The sequence below is a fragment of the Lagopus muta genome, chromosome 2 (genome assembly GCF_023343835.1).
Source record: "Lagopus muta isolate bLagMut1 chromosome 2, bLagMut1 primary, whole genome shotgun sequence".
NCBI classification, from domain to species: Eukaryota; Metazoa; Chordata; class Aves; order Galliformes; family Phasianidae; genus Lagopus; species Lagopus muta.
Window position 1 is genome coordinate 79,140,544 of NC_064434.1, and position 24,867 is coordinate 79,165,410.

At 36.3% G+C, this 24,867-nt stretch overlaps 1 protein-coding gene across 6 annotated transcripts in view; it reads left to right on the forward strand.

Annotated features, from left to right (window-relative positions):
• LTBP1 (latent transforming growth factor beta binding protein 1) overlaps positions 1 to 24,867 on the forward strand; it is a 181,009-nt gene that overhangs the window by 58,139 nt on the left and 98,003 nt on the right. For 5 of the 6 annotated variants that reach the window (XM_048937549.1, XM_048937545.1, XM_048937546.1 and 2 more), the window contains exons 5-6: positions 4,639 to 4,806; positions 24,473 to 24,697. In XM_048937549.1, the coding sequence (XP_048793506.1) occupies positions 4,639 to 4,806; positions 24,473 to 24,697 (393 nt within the window). Of the gene's footprint in view, positions 1 to 4,568; positions 4,807 to 24,472; positions 24,698 to 24,867 lie in introns of those variants that run through there. The other variant, XM_048937551.1, reaches the window with a different exon arrangement.

The window sequence follows — 24,867 nt, forward strand, 5'->3', positions numbered from 1 at the left end:
AGAGGTAAGTAAGCCCCACCAGCCAAGTCTGCAGTATAAACCCCTGCTTGTTTTTTATAGTGAATAAATGCACTCCTTTGATTAAATCACCGTGAAGCATGAGAACATTATGCACACAATAATATAATATTTTTTTCAGCTCATTAAAATATGTTCTTCTCTTTGCCCCACTTGAGCTATGAGACAGTGCAGTGTAGTCGTCTTTTTACCAGAATACCAGTTCTGCTTTCACTAGTCTATTGTCTTCCTTCAGAGCAGGGACGTGCCACAAATCTTCTGAGATCCACTACAGCTATTGAATACTGTCTAGTTAAATCTCTGCAGAATGTTGGAGCTGTGAGGGCAGTCATAAAACGAAGAAAAAAAAAGTGTTTATACAAATTCTTCTAGAAAGAAGCTAAGGCTGAGCAGCAGCCTTATGAACAAAGGGACCCAGGATATTCTTTAGGAATCTTCTTCCTGTATAAGTCTGCCCAGGAATGGCTGCGTGAACCATTGTGACTACCTGGACCTAAAACTTTCCAGCTGCCTCCTTTTAGCCACCTTTCTGGCTAACGCAGAAAAAAAAAATCAGTGTGTTGTGACAGTGCAAGGGTGGAAGGGATTCTATGAAGAAATCCTCTTACTTCTATTTTCCATTTATCCTGCAGTTGTTGTTGTTGTTAGATCATAAATTTATCACAGCGGGAGCTTGCTGTGCTCATAATATTCTATCATAGTTACTTACAGAGATGGAAAAAATATCACACATACGTGATGCCAATTTTCAACTAAAATCTCATCAGTTTATCCAGACATCTTTCTTTTTCAGTCTGTCCCAAGAGAGTTTCATGGGTTTTGGAAATTATGGGTACATTCTTCCACTGATCTTCTTTGACAGATGCATCTAAGAGACCTTAAATATGAGTAAATGTAGGCTAGGGGGCAGGGCAATGAGGCAATTGCCTGAGTCTCACCATTACAAAACTCACTGTCCAGTTCAGGAATAAAGATTAGCAAGAAAATGCTGGTTGCCTTATCTTTAGTAAATCAACAATCTGACTTTGTCTCTAGTTAAAAAATAAATAAATAAATAAATAAATATCTTTATATATTTAAATTTATATATAATATATATTTATTTTATATATATATATATATTTTTTTTCAGTAATTTTTTAATTTGGTGTTTATGTATTCTGCTTGGTGTTTATATATTCTGCTTGTGTTTTCTTTCATTAAGCTCATTTATTTATCTGGTCTCATGCTGATATTTTGTCACAATCTGTTGTTATACTTAAGAACAGAGTAAGGTGTTTCATTTCCATGTGTTAAAAATTCATTATGGAGAGTTTGATACATTTATCGCTCTGTATAAAAATAATGATTTCAGGTATGTAATGGTGCTGTAGCACCTTCATTTTTCTCCAGAAGTGAATCTGAGATAATCTAAGTTGCAGATCCATTCATACCTATGTCACAGTGGCATCATCAGTTAAAGCTTCTGGAATTTAAAGATGAAAATCATCTGTGTGTGCAACCTTAAAAATGCAGTATCCTCTTTTACACAAACTAGTCCAAGTAGAAAGGAGTTTAAGGTTATGGCAGTTATGTGCTTTTTTTCATGCTTGAAATTGTGACTTAAACATTCACGCAGCCAAACCATCTAAGTAGTACAGAAGGATATTGTTTCTCATTTGGGATTAAATCTTCCCCCTTTACAGAAAAGAGAAAAAACCACACACACAGATACATACCCCCTCCCACCCACCCACTGGAAAAAAGGGGAAAAAAAAATGGTGGGGAGAGGATTTGAGGAAGTCCAAGACGCTAACCTTGCAGCACTTTTGCCAAGTGCTTCCTTTCAAGAGGATTTGCAGTCTGTTTTCAATTTAAATCTGCGTGTATTATGCTCACCATTAAGGTTTCTGAACCTCAGACTGTGTGAGGATAGTTCTGTCTCCATGGTGCAACTACAGAGAATGATGAAGATGGTGTGTATGCCTTGAATCTGCTGGCTCCTCATACACTGGTTAACTTTCAGCTCAGAGGTCTTAAGAAATATCTCCAGAAGAAATGAGAAAGTTAAAACCAGTGAGTTGCTAGTGGAGGAAAAGATACAAGTTTCTTTATCGTTTGTAAATCTGAGAAAGGTGGGAAAAATCTTCTGGTGTCAAAATAATACAAAGTCTTATTTCTTGCTCCTGGTAAAGCAATAGCCATAAAGAATAGCCATAAGAATTGAACTGGTTCTCTTACAAAGGCATTGCTGAATAAGTATTCAAATATTTGTAGGAGCTAGGGCTTATATTGCATAGTTTTTGGTCTTTTTGGTCCACCAAAAGCCTGCATTTAATACTGCTTCATGGATAATCACCTCTGTAGATACTGGCCAGTAGTTATGAACGTGTCATTCAACTACTGCTTCCTTATTGTTACTCCCAAATTTACATTCCAAAGTTTTCTCACCAAAATTAGACAAGAGGCAAATTTGCAATTTCCATTCAGTCTCATATTAAGCATGTCTTCTGCCAAAAGAAGTATACTGCAGATTTTTTTGTGATGAAATGTGAACTATGAGATGAAATTTGAGTTGTTTAAAAAAAGTATTAGTTGTTAAGGTTGTGCCCAAGTTCTCTAAGAGCTTAGGACTCCACAGTGTAGTAGAAAATATTATGAGAGAGAATGAAATAACAATTTATTTCCTTTTTTTTTTTTTTTTTTTTTTTTAACCAAAGCTGGAAAACTTGTGTGGGTCTCCCAATACAGTAGTTTTTATAGTGTAGGCAAGACTGACTTTTGTGACTCAATGAACCATGTTTTTTTAATTACATCACATCCTGAAGGAAATAAATGTTACTAAAACATTTGAAAATGTAAAATAGAAAATGGATTAGACTCTTCTAGGAAAAGATATACAGAGATATAGAGATCTCATTGAAGATCATGTATGTATATACACAAATATATATATATACACATATATACAATACATACGTACATATATATATAAATAAAATCATATAAATAAAATACAAAGAGAGCAGTATGGCTTGTGAAGCTCTGTTTAACAAAAAGAAAGCCTAGGAGTTCTAGCCTCAACAGTTCCCAAGTTACTAGATCTCTGTTCATTGGGAAAGGTGTATTAATAACCTTTTAAGATATGGTGACATCCAAGAATCACAGTGTCTTCTAAGTTGACCAAAATTACAGTACTAGCCTTTAACTGAAACATTTATTTCTGTGTCTGTGTTCATCTGCTTCGAAGCACTTTTTCAGTCTGAATAAGGTGGTAGCATCTGTAATGCAGCTGCTGTTCAAATAGAGCAATGCCTTTACTGTAGACAAAACAGTTGGCTCAATTGCTTTAATTTATTTGTTTATGAAGAGCCAAAAATAAGAGGCTTGATATTCTTTTGAAGTGGAAAGGTTTTCTTCATTTTATTGAGATTTAAAAATAAAATAGAAGTTGTCTGGAGGGGTATTCAGTAACTAGGTTGTATGACTGTCCAAGAACTTCTATAACAGGAGGAGGGAGGTTCTTCTATTCCTGTGCATCATTTCTAGGGATTGTTAGTTTTGTTATAAAAGTATTTATGGTTATAGTGTTCTCAGAGACACTATACTATGTTTTCTAGAACTTACTGGAGTTATTAGTAGGTGTGCAGAGGACAAAATGTTTTCTTTGTAAATAACTGTAAATAACACCTGTTCTTTTCCCTTAATTTTACTAATTAGCAGTTTTAATCTTTTTTGGCTTCTGCTGTTAGATTTGGAATTAAATACATCTGGTTTTCAATCAAATTCTATAACAAGTAGTTGTTCAAATTAGCTTAATTTGAAGTTATTGTTTACTCAGTCCTCATCACATATAAGTTATTTAAATGTCTGTATGGAAGTACATTTTAAAATAGCTTTTTTTTCCCTCCTTTGAGCTCAGAACGAGTGTTTTCAGCTATTGACACTCCTCACCCTTTTCTCTGACTGAGCTATTTATTACTTAAAGAAAGACTGAGCTCCACTCACAGCCTATAATATGTAAATACTTGTGGAAAAATGGTGCCAAAAAACTGTGAAAAAATGGGTCCAGGCAGCTGCGTCACAAGGTTTGACCACTTCAGGCTGGGGTGCCAGGAGATTTGAGACAGATGTTTTCAGACATGCCGCATGCCTAAAACATTTCCAGGGGTCGAGCTACAAATAGTGACTTAATAAGTGCAGAAACAGGAAAAGTATGCGGGAGGACACAAGAGTTTATTCACCCCTAGGTGCACAGCCAGCCTCTTTACATTACATCTGCCTGTCAGGGTTGGCTATTTAAGCTGTCATGCCCTTGGTATTGCTCTTTGTCTGACTGTGAATAAAGTGCAGCATTGTGATTACTAATCCCACTCCAGTGACTTGACTTTAAATGTGGTTTTGGAGCGTATCCCAGAGCTCTGTTTGCTAAGCTTCCTACTCCTGTTTCAGAGACACCACTGGAGATCTATGAGAGAGAGCACTGCAGACTGCCCTCCTCCTGGAGACCTGTCGCCTTTTTTTCCCCCCCCCGCCTTTTTTTTTTTTTTTTTTTTTTTTCCCAAAAAACTTTTTGAAGGAAATCAATGGATACCAAAGTGGTCTGTTTACTTTTCTTTTTTTCTTTGCCTCCGCTGACAGTGGGAAATCACACTGGTCGCATCAAGGTGGTCTTTACACCCAGCATCTGCAAAGTGACTTGTACCAAGGGCAACTGTCAGAACAACTGTGAGAAGGGAAATACCACCACCCTCATCAGTGAGAATGGCCATGCTGCTGACACGCTGACAGCCACTAACTTCCGAGTAGGTAAGTACTCTGAAATTGCATTTGTCCTTAGCTGTCCTCTCTTGACTAACAGAGGGAGGAGATTTTTGTTATTAATACCAGTTGTGCATCTGCAGCTCTTTGTTTGGAGGGCTTTGCTGGGTAGGAACCATTTTCTGTTAGACAAGCTTTCTGGTCTCCTTCTGAAATGATCCCAAAAGTTTCTTTTGTGTCACAGGGGAAAAGAAAAAGTATTTTTCATTTGAATTTTTATCTGCAGGGCTACAGAATGCTAAAAGCTGAAGCTTTTGATAAAAATAATCCCTCAGAGTTTGTGTTTCTAAAAAGAAAAAATACCAGATTCCACAAAAAGCTCTGTTTCCTGCTCTTTTTAGTTGAATAGTATCAAATGCCCATAAAAACTGAGCTAACGTTCTGTCTTCAAAAAATTGCTCAAGAGTTCCTTAGGACTGTGGTCCTTTTTTTAAAAAGAAAAAAAAAAAAAGAAAAGGCAGTTTAATTTCTTCCGTACTGCTGAGAATTAGTCAAATTTCATATTTGTCATTTTTAGAAACTGAGATAATGTTAAGTCCAGTTATTGAAGCCAGTCATTTCTCTGTTTATTCTTTCTGCTTGCTCAATAAAAGTATCAGCAGTGTGCCAGTCTAAACCCTGTAAGTGCTCGACTGTGTTAAAACAAACCCTGAAAGCTGTCTGGGTTAGTGGATTTGCATATTTTAGCTGTGCAGTATATGGTATTAGTAGGAATTTGTCTTCAAGTATTAGGCTGGTAAGCTAAATGAAGTTCAGATATATAGATGAATACTTGATCACTTTTTAGATTTTTTGGTTTATGATATGATATCCATAGCTGCTGTTGGGAAGTATCTTTGTTGTGATTGTGAAAATATTGTTCTATCTTTCTCTTTAAAAAAATATTAAATTTAAAAATTAATTATTTTGCCCATTTGTACTTAAAGAATGCCAGATATGAACTTTGTAATTTTTAGTCTCCTTTTAGTATAAACATAATGTCAGGCAGTGCTGATCCTGGCCAATACTGCCCTTTTTAAAGTGTACTATATTTCATGTTCTGAGGGAGGAAAAAAGCTATTTCAAATCATTCTCCTTTTCATCCAGACAGACGATACAAAGAGCAGTTCCCTTTCTTAAGACTTCTGCTAGACTATCAGACTGTAGATGAAAGCTCCTGAAATGAATAACACATTCCTTGATAACATCCATATTTGTAAAATATATATGTGTTGAAGTAAGAATAATAAAGACTGCTTTAGAAAAGCTATACAGAACACTTCGTTTATGGTAGATTTGAAGCATTAAAAAAGGAAAGGTTTTTAGAAAGGGATGGTAAAGCAAATACTTCAGAACTTTAGACTTGTGTTTACTGCTAATACAAATTTTTTTCCTTAACTGATGTTTTGGCAAGAACCACAGTTAAGTACATTTTTTATTTATTTTTTCCGACTTTTATGAGAGGATAAGGTTATTACCTCCCTTCCTTTCTTCCCATTCCCACCCCCCCACCCTTGTGACCCAATTTTTTATTGAAATTATGAAATGTTGAGAATGGGCAGTCATGTAATTTGTCTGCTATGTAAATCTGTGCTGTAACTCAACCTTCCCTCAAATACTTACAAACTTGGTGTGTGGAAACTGACCTGTAAAGGCATGTTCCACACCTTCCTTCCTGGCCTCAGGCCATGCAATTTGTGATTCAGTGTGTACAATAGCCTGCTGGAAGTATTCAACAAAACCACTTCATAATAGTTTTGATGGAAAGATAAGGGAGCAGTATGTTTGAAGAGGGATTAAAAACAAATCACTAGTAATGTAGGGGCATTTTTTAATCTGTCTATGGCTAACTGTCTTGGACCCTTAAAAAAAAAAAGGTATCTACCCTATCTCTGAGTGTCATCAATTTTACAGAGAGAGGAATAAGGAGGATATCTAAACTGTGCCTTCAGAGTTCTCCAGTTAAAAATGCTGAGTGAATTGAACTTCTTCCTGTAGGTCGAGTTGTGTCATAGGTCACTGCTTTTCAGTAGCTTTTGAAGTGAGCTTAAGATGTATTTTATTTAAATAATTTGTGTATCCATTTTCTTAATGAGTGTCTCATTAGCTAAGGCTTGTCTTGATCAAGATGTCTCCTGATACATAAAGCAGAAGCAATTTGGATCTTAGGAGACTTCTTTTTTTTTTTTTTTTTTACTATATTTTAAGATCTGAATTATGTTTTGCTTGTGCTTCTTGCTTTTAAGGCCTGGTTCCAAACTTATTTTTGATAAACAGTAAGTAAACGAGTGGAAATTCTTTTTCTGACCATTTGATACTTTAAGAAGTGCAAGTATGAAATAGAATGTTGTGTTAGCAAGTTCATGCTTAAAGCAGTGAGCAGCATGTTTTCAGTGTCTCTTAAAATGTTTGATCTTCCTTAGACTCAGAAAAGATAAATTTGCATGCCCTATTTGGAAACCTAACTCCTATGTCTAATAATAGGTACCTACTATGAATGGGAAATAGGAAACTGCTTTAGATCATTAGGTTGTCATTAATCTAAGTGCATTTGCTTAGCAGGAGCAATATGCTTGATTCAGTTTAGCTTCTCTAATGTCAGATTGCAATTAGGCATCATTTTGCTTTCTTTTTAAAATTCATTATTTCTAATAATGACCAAATTAAAATTTTTTGCTTCACTTTTAAACTTTTATGCTGAGTTTTGGAAGATTTTTGATTTTTCAAAGAGAATAAGCTGCAGTGTTTGTATTAAAGCTGCTCAAGTTTTTCCATGGGTTGTTTCAGATTCTTGAAACTATTTAGTTGATCCTTTCAACTAAAACGTGGTACCAGCAAGTCCAGGCAAGGAACAAATCCTGTTTCCTGAAAATTTTACTAGATATGGATAAGCCATTAAAAATAAAAACCCACAAAAAGAAACTGAATGGGGAATATGTAACTTTTCAGGTAGCTGAGAGTTTGCCTGTTTTCATAAAGAGAACTCTAACATTTCAAAAGAAGGTGATGAAAACTTGGTGTTTTAAAAGGAAGGATCTCCTTGATGCCTGTGTGCTTCAATGAATTTTTTTTTCCTCTTCATTTTTGTGAATGGGTTATATTGCACAGTTAAACCAACTTCCCGTATTTTTCTGTCTTGGAGAATGAAAGCATTTAATCTGAGTGGAAACATTCTGCTGAATAGATGATCCTCATTATTCTGCATGATTGGTGCACGTGAAGGTTATATATGGTTTTTCAGTTCTGATGTTTCTACAGAGGCTTGTAAAACTGAGTTGGTATATGTGCGTAGGAAAGGATGCATATAGAATAACATATGAGCTTCCTGTCTCATTCACTGTTGAAGTTACTCAGTAATGTGTCCTGTTCCTCCTCAAAATTATTCTGCATTCCAAAATACCCTATTTTTGAAATGAATTTTCTCTCTGTAGGGAGTGGGAGGACAGTGACTAATTTGTAACTGTAAAATGAAGTGGTAAGAAATTAAGAAATGTCCAAGTTAGTGTTATTCATGCGCTTTAATTTCTGCCCCATTGTGCATATGTATTTAATTATAGGTTTACATTCTACTTTTTTTTCTTTTTTTCCACGGGATCCTTGCCTTATTCATTGCACAGGAATGACAGAATTTAATAAAGGAAGCACCCTTTTAATACTTAGGTTTCTTTTTACCCTTCATTTGAAGTGTCTTATTTAAAGCAGTTTGTTCAAGCTGTTCTGAATGGGGAGTTTAGGGGGGGAAAAAAAAAGTATGCTCTTCAGTGGAAGTGCATATCTTTCTGCAGAAATTCTGTGTCCACGTGCTTGGCAGTATCCATTCCAAACAGGGAATAAAAGCTCCCTGCAGGTGGGGACCAAGAAGAGTTTAAGAAATTTTTTTCCCAACATCATAGAAGATACTGTGGAAAGGTCAAGATCACTGAGATGATGGATGAAGTTATTGCTCTCCTTTTCCCCTTTTAGGTCTCTTTTTAATGTGCATCAGTACCTCTGTTTCTCCTTATAATGTTTTCTCCTGCTTCTGATCCCTGCACAATTCTCTGTATGAAAATGTCTGGTCCTTTGTATTTTGGAGAGACTTATAAAGTTTAGAATCTCAGTGTGGATCACAGCAATCTACTTATCCTATACCTTACTGAATAATGTTCAAATGATATTCCCATTCAAATGTTGCCACTTTCCCTCCTGGAATTTTTTATCAAAGATTTTTCCTGTTGCACTGTATTGACTCTGTACAACTGCTTTTGAATATAATTGAGATCGTCCAGAAGTTTTCAGTTATATACAGACAAACATCCAAAAAGGAGCATAAACATGTTACTTACGTTTTATTTGGTCTACTGATGAAAGTAATGAAAGAAAATTTGCCCAGTGTATTTTAAAGCAATGGATTATTTGAAGGGAATTTAGTAAGGAGCCAACCACATAAAAATTATTTTAAGAGTATTTCCTATCTAGGAAACAGTAATAATTGGAACATAATTATTCAAACCGTGAAAAGGTGAAGTTATTATTTTATTAAAAGTCGATTGAAATTCTGAATTTATGATCATTAATTCCTGTTGGTAATTCAGAATTTAATGTATCTTTTTGAGTTATAATAAAATGACAGGAATGTCTTTGCATTTTAGAGTTGTTCAAAAACAGCAGTGATTTGTGAGCCAACACATTTTCAGCTGTTCTTAATGTATGACAAGAGATACAAGGACAATGAATGGCATTAAGCTTTTTTTTTCCCAAAGGAATTCTTTTTAAAGTTGGGGTAGACATAAGCTGATTTCTTTACTAAGAGATGAGATGCAAGCCCTACCTTTTTCTTGTTGTCATTTGCTGTGTAATAAAGAGTTATTGTTTCTTTGCTCTACATGATACATGCCATACTACTACGTTTAACTGATACTGTAAGACTATGACAGTTGAGGAAGATCTGTCAGTACTTTTTGATACTAGAAAGCATTTATTGTTAGTAATGCTGTAGGAAAAAAATTGATGTAGGGAAAAAAATGATGACCTATGAGGGCTTGTATGCCAGGGAAGGCAGATTGAAAGACTAGCAGTTTTTGGAAGTATTTGTGTTGACTGGGAAGAAACTGGAATCTCTTTTGACAGCTTATGAGGTGTTCCCTGTTCAGTTTTCTGCCCATGGATTAAGAACTGCTAGAATGGTGGTATGTTATAAGAGATGCTTTATTTTTTGTTATGATGTCACTATGGGTAGATAATCCATGTCTGATCCATGAGCTTGTTCCCCAGCAAATCACTATTCCTATGGGTTCAACCACGTCTTAGCAGGTATAGACATATCTTCTCAAATTGCAGATCTAAAATAATTGATAAACGTCATGCAAACTTTTAGGAATTCTTTTTAGTAACTTCACTGTGGAGAAGTGTGGGGTTTATTTATTTACTTATTAAATGTGTTAGCTTTTTAGTTGATTACGTTCCATCAGATATCTTAATTGATGAGGAGGTCATCTATGGAATAGGTGCTCAGCTGAACAACGGTTCTGTAATTCAAGGTTTGTTTTTAGTTTTGTAGTTTCAGTGTCTAAGAACAAAGTGTTACTTCGAAATAATCTTGGTTATTACACAGAATTTGATGTAGACTCATGCTTTTCTGGTGTGGTTATGTTGTAAGAATCGATCTATTCTCCCTGTACTGTCAGTTTGCCTTTTTTCTCTGCTACCTTGTAGCCTTATTTGGTAAAAGCTTTGTTTCTACTGTTCCTGCAGTAATTATCATTTCTGGCCTGTCAGACTTTATTGTTTTATGCTCTTTTTGCTGCCAGATGAAATATTTTTTTCTTTTAACAGACACTGGCAGACACTTGAAAAGTTCAGAATTCTTGGATAACTTGGTTGAAAGATTAGCTTCTAAGTTTTCTGTAACAGTAATCAAGGAAGTTGGTCAGCCTGTCAGAGCACTCTTGCACTCTTTCAAGATCAAGACATTAACATTTTTATTCACTGTTTTAGCTGGTAATTTGAAATATAATCTTTATTAATGATGGCCATGCTTGGGATATTTATTTGCGCGGCAGCATTGTAACAGCTGTAGCAAAGTGAAGGCCAAGTATTCATCCTCAAACACTGGACCAAGAGGGTAAAATAGAAAGATGGATAACAGTAGAACTATTTTATGAATTGTTTACATCCTCTGTCTTGTTAAAGATGCAGTAAAAAATGGTATTTCCTAGTCTGCAAGGCCAAAGCAAAACATCTGCATGTTGATTCTGGGAGGAATCACTTATCATGATCATTAGTTTAACAGATATTCATTTTTTCCAGCCTCTATTTGTCCTGTAATGTAAACTTGAGAGGACAAGGAAATGAATTGATTTACTTACAATCCAGGTAGTGTAGTGTAGGCTTTCTGAATCTGAACCACTGGTGGGCTTGAATTTTGGCCTGTAATGCAAATGTTCCTCTGCAGTCTGGCCAGCATTCAAGGTTTTAGGGCAGTTTTTGGTCACCTATGCTCATATTACAAAAACAAATGATATCTTTGTTGATAACCACATCTGCTCTGAAGGAGTGCTTTCCTTCCCCCCTGTATTTAGTACTTGTCATCAATAAGTAGTTATGGTATCCACGGTACAGTTTACAGCATCTGGGAGCTTTCTTCATGATCTTAAACTAATTACTCAAATTTGACATCTTCCCCTCTGGTTCTAACAAAGGCCAGATGCTGTTTTAAAGAAAATACATTGTTCAGCTAGACAGTCTTAATAAGGTTGAACTTAGGCCTGAGTTGGCAACTCTTTTCCACCCCTTTGCTCACCTTAAGGACTTCAGACCATCACTGTGAAGCAAAAGTCCATCTGCTCTGAAAGCACTCACCAAACTGTGTATTATAGAGAGCGCAGTTTTTTGGATGTGCAGTCATAGGAAAAACCACAAATGGAAATGGTACAAAATCCACACCTGCAGCCATTCAGAGACACATGGAGTATGTTTAAAGCAAAACAGAACACAAAGTTAAAAAGCATAATGCTTTATTTTACTGTATGTGGATTTAATTTATAGGGATTAGCTTATGTATATCTGACTTCAAGTGCTACAGAAAGAGAACTAAGAGTGCATTTATTTGAATGATTACATTGTTGCATATCCAAATAAATACACTACCTTGTACAGCTATAATTTTGTTATTGCTAAACCAAATGTCTTTGCACATACCTCACTGAAAATGAAGCATATGCCAACTGGCTTTTAAAAAAAAAAAAATTCCCTTTGAATTATGCAAGCACAGAACAGTCTGACCAATTTCACTGCTGGTTAAAATGTACCTTACATTATGAACGGTTCCCTTATCACACAGTTCTGTGTTTAACATGTCCCTTTGGATGTAACACAATCAGAAGGGAACATGTTGTCACTGCTCTGTGCTTATCACAGTCTTTCCAAATTCAGCCTCTCTCTACCATTTTTCTTTTTATTATCCCCCAGAGAATTCCAGCTCTTTTCGGTGTGCTACCTGTGTAACTTTAACCTTCCCACTCTTAACCTATAATGAACTCTTAGATTTGAGTAGCACTCTGCAACCAAGAGGCCTGTTTTATAGCACAGATGAAGAGAGATCTCTGGATCTTTCTTTTGGAACATGAACTGTATCTTCACTACACACATCTTAATTCTTTTAAGATTTGTATCTCTTCATAAAAAGAATATATGTGCAAAGGGGACTGTGATCTTTCAGTGAGGCACATGAAGATTTCCATCAAATTGAAGTCCGTGGGAATTTTAAACTTGTATTAAGTAAACCTCTTACAAAGTCTTGAGGTCATGTCAATGAATAGAAGGAAAATGACTGTTTGCTTCTCACGCAGGAAGAGTTTTGAGCTGTAAGAAGCCTGCTCACGGAGAGCATTCTCATCTGTATCTTATTCAACTAAATATTTTGTTTATTTGTCATGCTGGTTATTTTCTACTTTAATTTTAAGATGATAAGCTGAACTACAAAGTTATTTTGTATTTAACATTATTCAGGTATTTTAAGTTCAGGAGAACTTGCAGCAACTTTTCTTACCTATCATGGTTTAGGAACTCAGCCTCTCTGATATCCCTCTGAGAGGGACTGTGCATGGATTGAATAAGGCAGTGGTCTCCAAAGTTTTTGATGGCTCAACTCTATCTGTAAGAAATTTTTGAGCATGTATTTTAGTATAAGTTTTCTTATTTAAAAATTACTTGAAGGTTAAAAAGACCTCTGTTTTTAACATATTTTTAAATTAATGATAGAAAAAAGGCACTTCGGTTGACAGTCTTGTGTACCCTCTGGTGTGTGCACACCCCAAACTGGAAACTACAGGTATAGAGAACCAAAGGAGACTAGTTTCATAGCATACATCTAATGTTAGTTTCCTGCAGTCAGTATATGGCCGTCATTTCTGTTTTACTTATTGTTTGATTATATTAAATTCAGTCTGTTCTGTTAGGTGCTGAAACAGCATTTTTCTATATAATGAGAAGTTACATAGGTCCCAGGATGCCTATTGTGGCATATGGGGCAGGAGAATTTTTTTTATTACTGTACACATCCCCTGCAGCACTGCAGCGTGAAGGTTGGCAGTGGAGCTGGCATCAGCACAGGGAATTTACATACACATTTAATTCCTTGGAACTGTGAGTGACTAGTCAATGCTGATCGTATTTAGGATTGTGTAGCTTGTACATTTATTCGTATAACCATTACATGTTGTAAAAAGAACCAGAATGATACGTGTTGAAGTTGTTTGTTTTTTAGCAGATTTTCAACTGCGCTTTCCCTGCAGAGTAACTTTAGCTTTCCTGCTCATTAACACTGACTTTGCCACTTTTCTCCTCAAGAGCTCCAGGATTTGAGTCTCTTGCTTTTCACTGGTTTTCCCTGACCTTATTTATTACACAAACTGTGAATAATATCCTTCCCAATATTCTCATATTGTGTCACCTCCTCTAGGTCAACTCCCTAGAAAACTTTCCACTTTCTTCTGATGTAGCCAGTGCCAGGAAATCTTAGATAGCTTATGTGTGTTTTTTTAACTTGTCCACAGACATCCAGATTATGAGCTATTATTTGTGCGTTAATGGGTATCCACTTGTAAAAGTCTATTCCGATTTTTTTCTTGTCAGTTTTCTCACACAAAATGAGCACTATGGTGATGTTACAGTAATTGGAGAGCAGTCTCCTGATGTTTAGGTTTATTGACATTTTTAATGGTTGTTTTATTTATTCTGGCTTTTCTTTTTCTATTCTAAACTTTATGTTGTCTTGTGGTTCGGAATGCAGTGGATCATTGCTCAAAGACCTTTAGGATCTAAGGCTGGTAGTCAACAAGTCTAATGGTGGAGGTGCCTGGATTAGGGACCTAACAGTCAGTGACAGGGAGAACCCTGGTACATAGACTGGCCCATTGGTGGCCCAAACAGCCTTCTGGATGAGATTTTCTTTACTGACAGGGTGGGGAATATTGAGCAGAAACTTAGGACTTAGGACTAAGAACTTGAGTCCTTAGATGTCTCAGGGAGGCATGGAAAGTTAAGTGAGATGGATCTCTGCTTAAATTTTTGTTACTCAGTTTTCAGAGATAATAAGGATTCTGATGACCTAACTGCTGGTCTTCAGAGCTATTGCATAACAGGAATGTGACCACTTAGCTTAAATGTTTCTCATGACATTTTTTCATTTTGACTCACAGTATCCAAGTGGTCTGATGTCTTAGGGCAATTCTTTTCTCTGCCTTACACTACTGGCTGTTACTACTTTTTTACTTCACGTAGGAGTCCAGTGCATCTTTTGGAAACAGCCTAATGCAGTATTGTTACGGAACAGAACCTGGTGGCACAAACAGCTTAGTGCCTTTAAAGGTCAGTTACTGCTAACCTTGTAGTCCTTCAGGGCAGATACTGCTGCTCAGCTGGCACCAGAAAGGAAGAATGCAGCCTGGAAGGATCCTGTAGCAATGAAGATGCTTGTTAATTGTTGAATTCTGTTGAACTCTTACTCTGTTTATTGAAAACAGATATATTACAAGATCATTTAATAGGCATTTGTATTATGTGTGCACAGGCATACACAAAGCTATACAGAGTAGTAAGGGCCTTAAAAGTACTGGGATCATAGGAACTGCTGGTTTTCATCTGACATAGAGCAAACTGGTTTCAGCATTCTCATTTTGACAGTGGCAATTAATAAGTTACTCAGGACTGCTTAAAATGATATACATGAAATTTTAATACTGCAGCATACCATATTGCTTTATACACATATTCTTGTATTCTGCAGGAAATTGTTTAAAGAATGATGACTTTAAAGCGTTGCTACCATGCTCCATTTTCAAACCTAGGCTTTCCTAGAAAATTTAGTTCAATTGCGTAAGTCTTAAACAAAGAGGAAAATTGTATCTAAAATTTATATTTACTGTAGAAATCTGAATAAATGACTGGAGTACCTTGTCTATATGTGTTAGCATCATTTTCAAAGGTCTGACATTAGCCATTTGCAATGCAGTAATTCCACAGCAATTAGTATTGTTGTTTTTTTTTCCTTAGTACCCAGTTTCTAGGCCTAGTATTTTTGTTACATTCAATATGTCAGAATCAGCTCTAATATAATCAGTAGTTTCATCAAATATAGTCAGGATAGGACTAGGTCATCACTTAACACTCTCTCCATGTCTCTCTAAAAATGGAGTTTATGTCATCTCAGATATTGAGAATATTAGAAGCAGATTCAACGAGTAAATGTGAGAATCGTGCATGTTAGTGAGCCAGGATCCTTGTGTCAGTTGTTTCTCAATTACTGTTTTAACTATACTCTTTTTTAACCACAACCTTAGCACATTTCTCTTAACAGGGGATGACTCTTTTTCTGATTTTCTGAATTTTTCTGATGACAATTGAATAGTCTAATAGTCTTTTTTTTTTTTTTTTTTTTTTACATCCTATTTCTTGCACTGTGTAATAGGTTGTTGGGTTGTTTTTTTGGTTTTTTTTTTTTCTTTTTTTTTCCTTCCATGTGTAGATCAGATGGTCTTTATTTCAGTCATCTAGACAGTGATGGCAGTGATCTTGGAACGAGGTGATATGGGTCCTGTGAGAGAGTTAACCTTTGGATTAGCATTGAGTGATAGGTGACACACGTGGGGGCATATCTGCTGGTTGACTTTGTGTGTGCATCTTTATGACAGCACTACCATCAAGCTTTTTTTCCCAAGTTTTTCAGAGTTCTTCATTTAAAACTAAGGAAGACATAAGAATAGTATGCTGAAATTGTCTTGCCTGTATAAATTTTGAATTTCTTTCTTGGATTACTCAAAAATGTGTGTTTCTCTAAAATATGTTGTTACCTTGTCCTTTATGATCTAAACACACTGCCCAGTTTTCAGTGTCAGGATCTCTTATACTTGCCAGTGTCTTCACTGAAGGGTGACTGGTGCCCCAAAATTTGTACTTATTTATATGTCTTTATAATGAAAAATTGACTTCCAGTGTGATTCAGGTTTCAGACCAACACAACATGAATGTCAGCATCCACATTGGAGGTGTGTGCCGAGATCTTCTTTGCCATCAGTAGAAATTTAAAAATTTTGATAATATAATAAATTCTAATAAACTCTCAATACAGATACTTAAAATTGGTCAGTCGAGTAGCTCTCTTACATACATTGACTATTTTAACTACACTGGGAGAAGCTTTTATTAACAACTGAGATTTAGACACGTAGCTCTAATTTAAACACCCAACCTTAGCGGTGTTTAATCTGCAGGTTGTACTCCATCTCTTGTTATAGTTTGTTTCCTGTTCTTTAGCTGGTTCCTGGTCCGTGGCTTGACCTCATGCATCTGAATTCACATAATTTCCAGTAAGTGTGAGGCTCTTTCTGAGGGCTGGGACCCTCATTCCAATGCTGCAGCGCGATGTGCAGGTTGCTTCTTGCATTCTTTCAGAACTCTGCTACCTTCCTGGTGTTCCAGACGGGGTGACAGTCCCTCAGTGTTGGTCACATGGCAAGTTTTGGGGGTCTTTGCTAGAGGGATCGTAAGAGATCCAGGCCAAACATGTCCTTTGAGAACAGCATCTGGAATTAATGAGATTACTGATGTAAATAAATGTGGAAAGAACAAAGGCAACACTTACTCCATTCCGTCTTTGTTTTTCTCCAATGGATACTGACTTGGTATGCGTACTGCACCTTGTCTACAGTGAGTTGATGCCATCACTAAATGATGCTAATCATTAGACAGCCTTTCAGCAATTCAAATAAAGTTCAGTTACTTGTGGAGATAATGGTCATCCCAGAGCTGAGCCTGTACTTCTCAGCTGAGTTTAAAAAAAAAAAAAAAAAAAAAAAAAAAAAAAAAATTTAAATGAGAAAGTTGCTGTTGGCAGATGTGAACATGTAAAATGCCTGAAGATGTAGGTAACCTGAATTTGTGAGATTTTCTGCCACTTGCTTTCCTTGATAATTGTCATGTAGTGCTGCATCAAGTAACATCACAGATATTCCTCTAATTAGGCCTTAATGTACTGCATGAGTTGTTAAATTGTTGCTGATAGTGATACATAGAGGGGCTTGAAAAGAACTGCTATGAATACAATTTCATTTAAAGAGGTGTATCTTCCAAAATCATGAGATCAGCAGTGAAAGTATTAGGAGAACAGCTGCTGTTTCATTTCTGTTTATAATCATGTTACTGCAGATCTGTTAATAATAATTATAATAAACTACTATTGTAGTTCTCATTTGTGGATCTATGTATTCAACAGACATATTGCAAGGAAAATAGATTTTGTCTATGGCAAAACACAAAGTTTATTTAAAAGAATTATGTAATAGCAACTTGACAATGGCCATCTTGGTGATCTGGGGCTGAGAGAGAGCGTATCCATAAGGTTTTTCTTTTCTAATATAACCATTCAGCAGTTAGAAAATAACTAGACACAGGCATCAATGTAGTTGTTGAGCTTCCTTAGTGCAGTGTCTTTTCGCTTTTATTTTTTCTTTTTAAATATGTACATACGTACAATACGTATGGCATTTTTCATGGAGTAGAGAGAGTTACAGAAAGAGAAGGATGTCAGGGAGTTTATTTTATATGTTGAGTGGAAGAATCCTTTTAGAGCTAGAGTCATTCCCTAGGACCTTGACCAGCATGTTTTAAAGTGTAAAATCATGCCTGCTCAGCCAGCTTTAGTGACTGCTACTTGCTCCTAGTAATTCAGCCAGCTTCAGTCATGAGACTGAATTGAAGATGAGAACAGTGATTTGAATCCAAACCTCAAAGATCTCTAGACTCTGGAATATTTTAAGGGCAGCGACCTGTACCAGTCTTCCTAATCAAAAAATGTGGTTGCAATTAGATCAAAGGGAAGTAAAGTGTTATTGTTACTCAAGTGTGATTCATTCTCTTGCTCAGAAATTCCCTACTAGTTGAGTACATCCATTGACTGTGATGTTGACTTACATCTTTAATTTACAATCTTGAAATGGCATGTGTACTTAGTAATAAGCTAATTAAATGACCCTGATAATTAGCTTGGCATTAATGTTATTAATGTTATTTTATTGAGAGGTGGAGGTGTTAATAAAAGTGAATAAATACAGTTCCTAACTATGCCATAATTCTGCTTATCTACTTGTTTCTAGAGTTATTATAATGATGGGGATGAAAGAGTATGGTTTTGCCTACTGAAAAGAACATCTGCAGAAAGAATTGTGTTTTGGAAATGTTAAACTTCGTTAAACTTCAGGGCTGTTCTTTGTGGCTAACATGATTTTCGTTCTGAGTCTTTTTTTTTTTTTAATTAAAACATGTGAAGCTTGTTTATTTTGGCAATAATTTGGTTTTCTTGTCTGGATAAACTGCAGAACTTACAATCCCATTCCCAGCTGGGACTGTGCTACTTTCTGAAACATCCTGTGGTAGTAATAGTTGGAAAATGTAAGATAGATAATTCTAACAAAGTTAATTTGTGATAGCTGAGAAAACAGTTTAATAACTGCATATTTTTGTTCAAACTGTGAAGTTTGAAGTAGGTTGCCATATGAGATTGTCCCTCCAGTGCTGTATATCTTTTTCCAAGATTTTTCCAAGAGGAAACATTTGAAGTGTTCCTTTATCACATTCAGCTTTTCGGTTCTATATTTGTTATTGCATTGCAGCATTTGGATTCAAAATTTATTTGATAAGGTCCTTATTAGGGTTGTTATGCATCTGCTAATAAGCAATGTGAAGGTGATGGTACAAAGAAGCACATTCAGTGTAGACCACATAAAGATGCGTGCTATCTGGAGTGATGTGACATAGGGTCTGTTTCAACTTGTAAACATGTACTGGGAGAGAGATATAAGAACTAAAATGTGAATTTTAAAATGCAGTAGTCACTTTAGTATGTGTATCTTTTTAAGTAGCTTATTTTATGAAAAACTTGAAGCTCGGGATTTCATATGTAAAGGAGCATTAGGTAGCCATTTGGAATGTACTGTGTTGACAATTACGAATACAGGAGCTCAGAATAAGGAGAAATCAAATCCTAGGAGTATATAAAATAGATGTTAGTGTTTTTATTCACAATTGGTGTCCAGGAAGTCTGATAAAATCAGCCTCTGATAATGAAGTACTTCAGCAGGAACATTCTTGGAAGCACACTCTTATTCTATTATATTTTGCTGTCCCCTGTTCCTATCAGTTTACATCTTGTCATAGTATATGTTTAAATTCATGCAGTTTCAGGGCAATCTGCATTTGGGTAAGCTTACTTTAATCTAATTACACTAGTAATTGACTAATTCTTTTTTTTTTTTTTTTACTACAGAGATTTCTGTATGTCCTGTTCTCTCTAACGTTTTCATAAATTACTTGAATACAGGATTAAAATGTATACTAAATTAGTTTGCAGATGACACTTAATTGGTAAGAACTGTTGTCTCCCTCGATAGCACAGAGACCTTGCAGAAAGGTCTTTACAAATTGGAGGACTGGACAACCATCACTCACTTGATGTTTCAAGAGCTGGATCCTGCACATTTGACAGGTCAACCCTAGATATATGTGCACACTGAGATGAGGCTGAAGGGCAGCCCTGTGAAAAAGGATCTGGGGAGTCATGTTTGGCAACAAGTTTAATATGAGCCAGCAGTGTGCCATGTCAAACCAAGGGGGCCAACTGTACCTTGGGGTGCCCCAGGTCCAGCACTGCCACCAGCTGAGGGAGAGGGGTAGTCCTGCTCTGCTCTGTGTGACCTCACCTTCAGCACTGGCTGTGGGTTGGGTGCCACGGCATGAAAAGGACATGAACCTATTAGAAGGTGTCCAAAGGAAGGCTACACAGATGGTAAAGGTCTGGAGGAGAAGAACCACAGCACTACAAGAACATCATTCTATAGGACAGTGCTACGCTTCCATGCATACAATCCCTTCTTTCATATGAAGAATGAGTTGGAAGATCTGTGCCAGTTTTTGCATTTTCTGTCTGCTTAATAACATGGAAGAAAGATGCACAAACTGTCGTGGGATTTAGAGTAACTGTGTAGTACTCAGACAAAATCAACTAATTCATGGAAATACTGTGATCTAGTGAGCAGTATTGAGGTTCTTGGAGAGTCTGCTGATGTACTTGAATCATGCTTACACTGGAATAGTTGATAGCAAATAAGTCAGAAAAGCAAACAGTGATGAGGGGAAGTGTGAGATAAACTCGTCTGTTCCCTGAGGTGCATATGAAAAGTGATTTGGAAAGCTAGATGAGGAACATTTCGAAAGTCATCTTAATTTTCTTCAACACTTTGGCTGTAGGAAGAGAGTTTACGTACATCCTCAGGGTTCGTTTTTGTAAGTATAGGCTGTTTTCTAAGGATTACAAGGATTTAAGTTCTTGGAATTTGTTTTGCTACACATCATTTTGATTAAACAAAAACATTCAGTCTTGATTAAATTAGTTTTTTTGGAGCTGTTCAAGGTCGTCTGAGTATCTTGAAAACAAATTAGGTGATATTGTTACAGTCCAATCCATAGCCAGGGTAACTTTTTCAGGACTTATGTTGTAAAGTTCCTCTTTTTTTCTCTGAATCCTGCCTTTTTAGACTCCCTATGAAGGCATCTGAAACATCGCACCTCTGCCAGATCAGAGTAATCAAGGTCTTTGATGCCAGAGAAATCAAAGCTTGTGATTACCAGTTACTTGCTCAAGAATGAGGAAAAAACATAGTGTTTCTAGACGCTTAAACAAGTCTTCATATATCTAAAGGATGAATATTCGTTTGTATTAACAAACTGCTAAATCTGTTCAATTGTATGTTGGCAGTTCCTTAATATACCATTAAGAGATTCGATTTACTAGTCATCACTTGTATAAAGTGAAGAATTTGTTGCTTTTCTTAGGTCTGTTAATCCTATATTTTGTTTGTAAGATACTCACATGTGAACAGACTCATGTCATCTTGTGCAGGTCTGTCTGTGTTTTTATCAGACTCTGAGCAGCTAGAGGATTTCACACCATTACAAATGTTTTTATTTCCTTCTTTCTCCCCTTTCAGAGGAAATGAGGAGGAGCCCAGTGAGAATCAGGCTCCAACGGATCCTTTGTCTGAATGGAAGTTATGAATGTATGTGCAAAACCAGCATCTTCTAACCGTCTCTCCCAGTGCCTGGGTCTGGGTTTTGTCAGAATGGTTTTGTCAGAATGTCCCCTATGCCTGCTGGCAGCTTTCAGCCGTTCTGTTTGTTTAAGTTCTTTAACCTCAATGACAAAATAAAACACAGAAAAAACTCTCATCAGAAGTTGAGCTAGCTGTTCAAACATCCACTGGCATTGTATCCTGTTTCTGCCTTAAGTGGTCCTTTCCCCAGGGCTCCTTGCTCTTAGTTAACCTGTTATTCCCAAAACATAGTCAAAGAAAAGTGGCATTTACTTCCTCCACCTTTTTGGAGGCCTACTTCCTTTCAGCTTACTTTTCCTGAGTGGTCTGTGTGTAATCCTAGATCTGATATAATTAGTTGCTTGTGATTTCCAACACTGGTGTCATAATCTTAGCCCTTTCTCTGTCCATAAACTACCTGAGGAAGCACCAGAAGTAGCATATGTGGGCCTACTATGCCTATTTAAAATTGCCAAATATGTTAGTTCAATGTTCATCGTTTTCTTCTTTTTTTGACAAAGTTCCCTATTACTCATAAAGTTTGCCATTTGAGATTATCTAGTTTAGCCCAAACATGCATCCTATTGGTTCTTACATGGCTGAATAGGAATCAGAATTGTATAGTTCCATATTTATTTATTTTTATTACAGAATTTTATGTTTTCAGAATATATGTAGTGTAGGCTCATTTAAAATTCATTCTTCATGCAGTAGGCCAGACACTCAAAAGATGGAAATCGATACATTCTTCACTATTAATTTTTAGACTTGTTTTTTAAGTAGTTTGTTTGCATTAATTGCACAAGTTACTTATGTGAATAATCACTGCAAATCACTATGGAGAGAGGACAAGAAGTCCTATTCTGTTGTTATCTTCCTGTCCGGAATGTTTAGCACAACTCTTTGAAGCAGAACTTTTGGTCTGCTTTCAGAAGAGGAGTGTCTGGTCAGGGAGGGTTACCCAGTGATGCTGCCTTCCCGAAACCAGCTGCTTTATGGGAACAGGTACTCAGAAGAAATTGATTGGCTTTGGTGAAAATACAGAGTATGTCTGTATTATTTAAAGGTTGTTTTTTGCTCATTTCCTTGTCGTCTTGGGGCCAGGGAGAGCAGAAGGAAAGTTGATGGGTTAGGCTTTTTAATGCCTTCCTCAGTGAGACCTTTTGATTCACGTTGCTCCTCTCAAAAGCCTGACTGCTATCACCTGATACTGCTTAAGGCTGTGTTATTGTGCAATGTGTTCTCAGCCTTGCTTAAGCAGATCTTTGCAAGCATCTGAGAGTCATTGTGCGTTGTTGCCGTTAAGGTAAACCTGCTCACTTGGCCAGTACGTAAAGAATTGGTGTGAGAGAATTGCTTTCATTACTACTGGGATCAAATTGCCTTTCATTTTGTTCTGAAGTATGGTCTTTTCTGCAAGGATGTCTTTTGTATGCTTGGATGAAGTCACAACAGCTTTCTAATGACCAAAAAATCGAGGCCTGTCATGGAGAAGGCTAGACTGCCTTTTGAAGGCATCTTAGCATCTTGCTGCTGATTTGCAGTCCTATGGCTTGAAGTACTTTTGGTCAGTTTATATGAACTGGAAAATTGGGATAAGGCAATAAAAATATTAAATAAACACTTGCAGAATAGGGCAGAAAAAAACAGTTTTAGTTGTTTATGTTTGTGTACTGACCCATCTTGGTGATGAGGTGAGCACATCCCACATCCTGTCAATGCTATGATGCTCTGCTCCAGGGCAGTCTAGTTGCTGTGTTTCTGTAGCACTTCTGGGCCAAGTGAATTACAAAGCTGCTCAATGTCCTGTTTGCCTTCTTGTGACACACAACATATGAATTCTTTTTCCAGTACTGTTATTAGTATTAATAATGGCAACAAGCTGTGGAGGTCTAGAGATGATACCCCTTGGGCCAACGAGCTCCAGGTTCCTAATGATCTTATCTACAGTTCTACATTTTCATTGTAATTCAATATAAACTGAGCCATAGCAATCCAAGAAAATTACTTGCATAATTGCTGCAAGTCTAGATTTTTTTCTTAAATTATTCATTCAGCCAGAGTCTTATCTTAAAACAGATAACAAATGGATACACTTGTTATTTTTCCAGAAATCTCAAACTTTTGAAAAAAATGACCTTAGCTTGCCTTGTACAAAAGTACAGTATTAATCTTGTTTTTATATCACTTAATTCTTGAAAATGTTGACAGTTCAGTTAGATTGTCATGATTATAAAGACCTATACCACATTTTTAGAATGTACTGAGCTGTTTGTATGTAAGTTAAGAAACATTTTTCATTTGATGTTGTTTTTTTTTAATGTTTTGTCTGATAGTTTACATTGCTGTAAATGTACAAATGCTAACTGGCACAGGGGTAATATGCCTTCTCTTTATATTAGAATTTCAGCATTTTAATGACTTGGAAATTTGTCTCTGAAATTATTTTAATAGAGTTTACACTTTTATAACAAGTCTGTACATCAACATCATCAACAAGTCTGTACAAATTATTTTATCTGAGAGAGAAATGTCAAGCAAAAACATGGGCACTCAGTAAGACGTGGTTTTCCTGAGAGTAGCTGAGGTTTACAGTGAAAAGAAGTTTTCCTCAGTACAGTTTACTCTCCAGTGGAGTTTTTCCATTGTCTTTCAGAGAAGGTTAGGAGGTCCAAGGTAATAGAAATGGAAGGCTGACTGAATAGAAATACCTGTACAATAAAGGTGCAGCCAGGCACAGTATTCCTTCAGAGTCTTGCTTAAAAGCATAATGAAATAGTGGTACCTCTGAAAGAAGAATGTTCTTGCTGTGTTTCTCACGAAAAGAAGATGTGGACCAGGCAGAGGGTGCAGAAGGAGGGGAAGGAAAGTTGCTCTTCCACAAGGCAATCAAAGTGTGTCAGATAGATAGTCGTTCCTCAACTGTCAGATGAATAAAGGTCTCAGCCTTTTTCCTTTCCTCTTTGACTGTCGTGTGACATGTAGTCAGATAATACTGATTGTAATTACAGTTAAAGTCATTAACAAGACTTTTCTTTCTGCTTTTGTTTCAGTTATTTGCCATCTTCCCTGCATGAATGGAGGCCAGTGCAGTTCTAGAGATAAATGCCAGTGCCCTCCTAATTACACCGGCAAACTTTGTCAGATCCCCGTGCAGAATGGCAATACTCCAAAACTGTATCATCACCCACAACAAATGAATAAGGCTGTAGGATCACAAATTATTCACTCAACTCATACTTTACCACTGACAATGTCTGGACAGCAAGGTGTAAAAGGTAATTTATTTTATTGATATAATTGCTTTTTTCATTTGGAATTGATTTTATTTACTTATCAGGATTGAAAAAAAAATCTAACATAAAACTAACTATGCAATCTATGTTTATCTTTGTTATATCAATTGGCAGAGTCCTGGAAGTTAATTTAATAGTCAGCTTTATGAAGT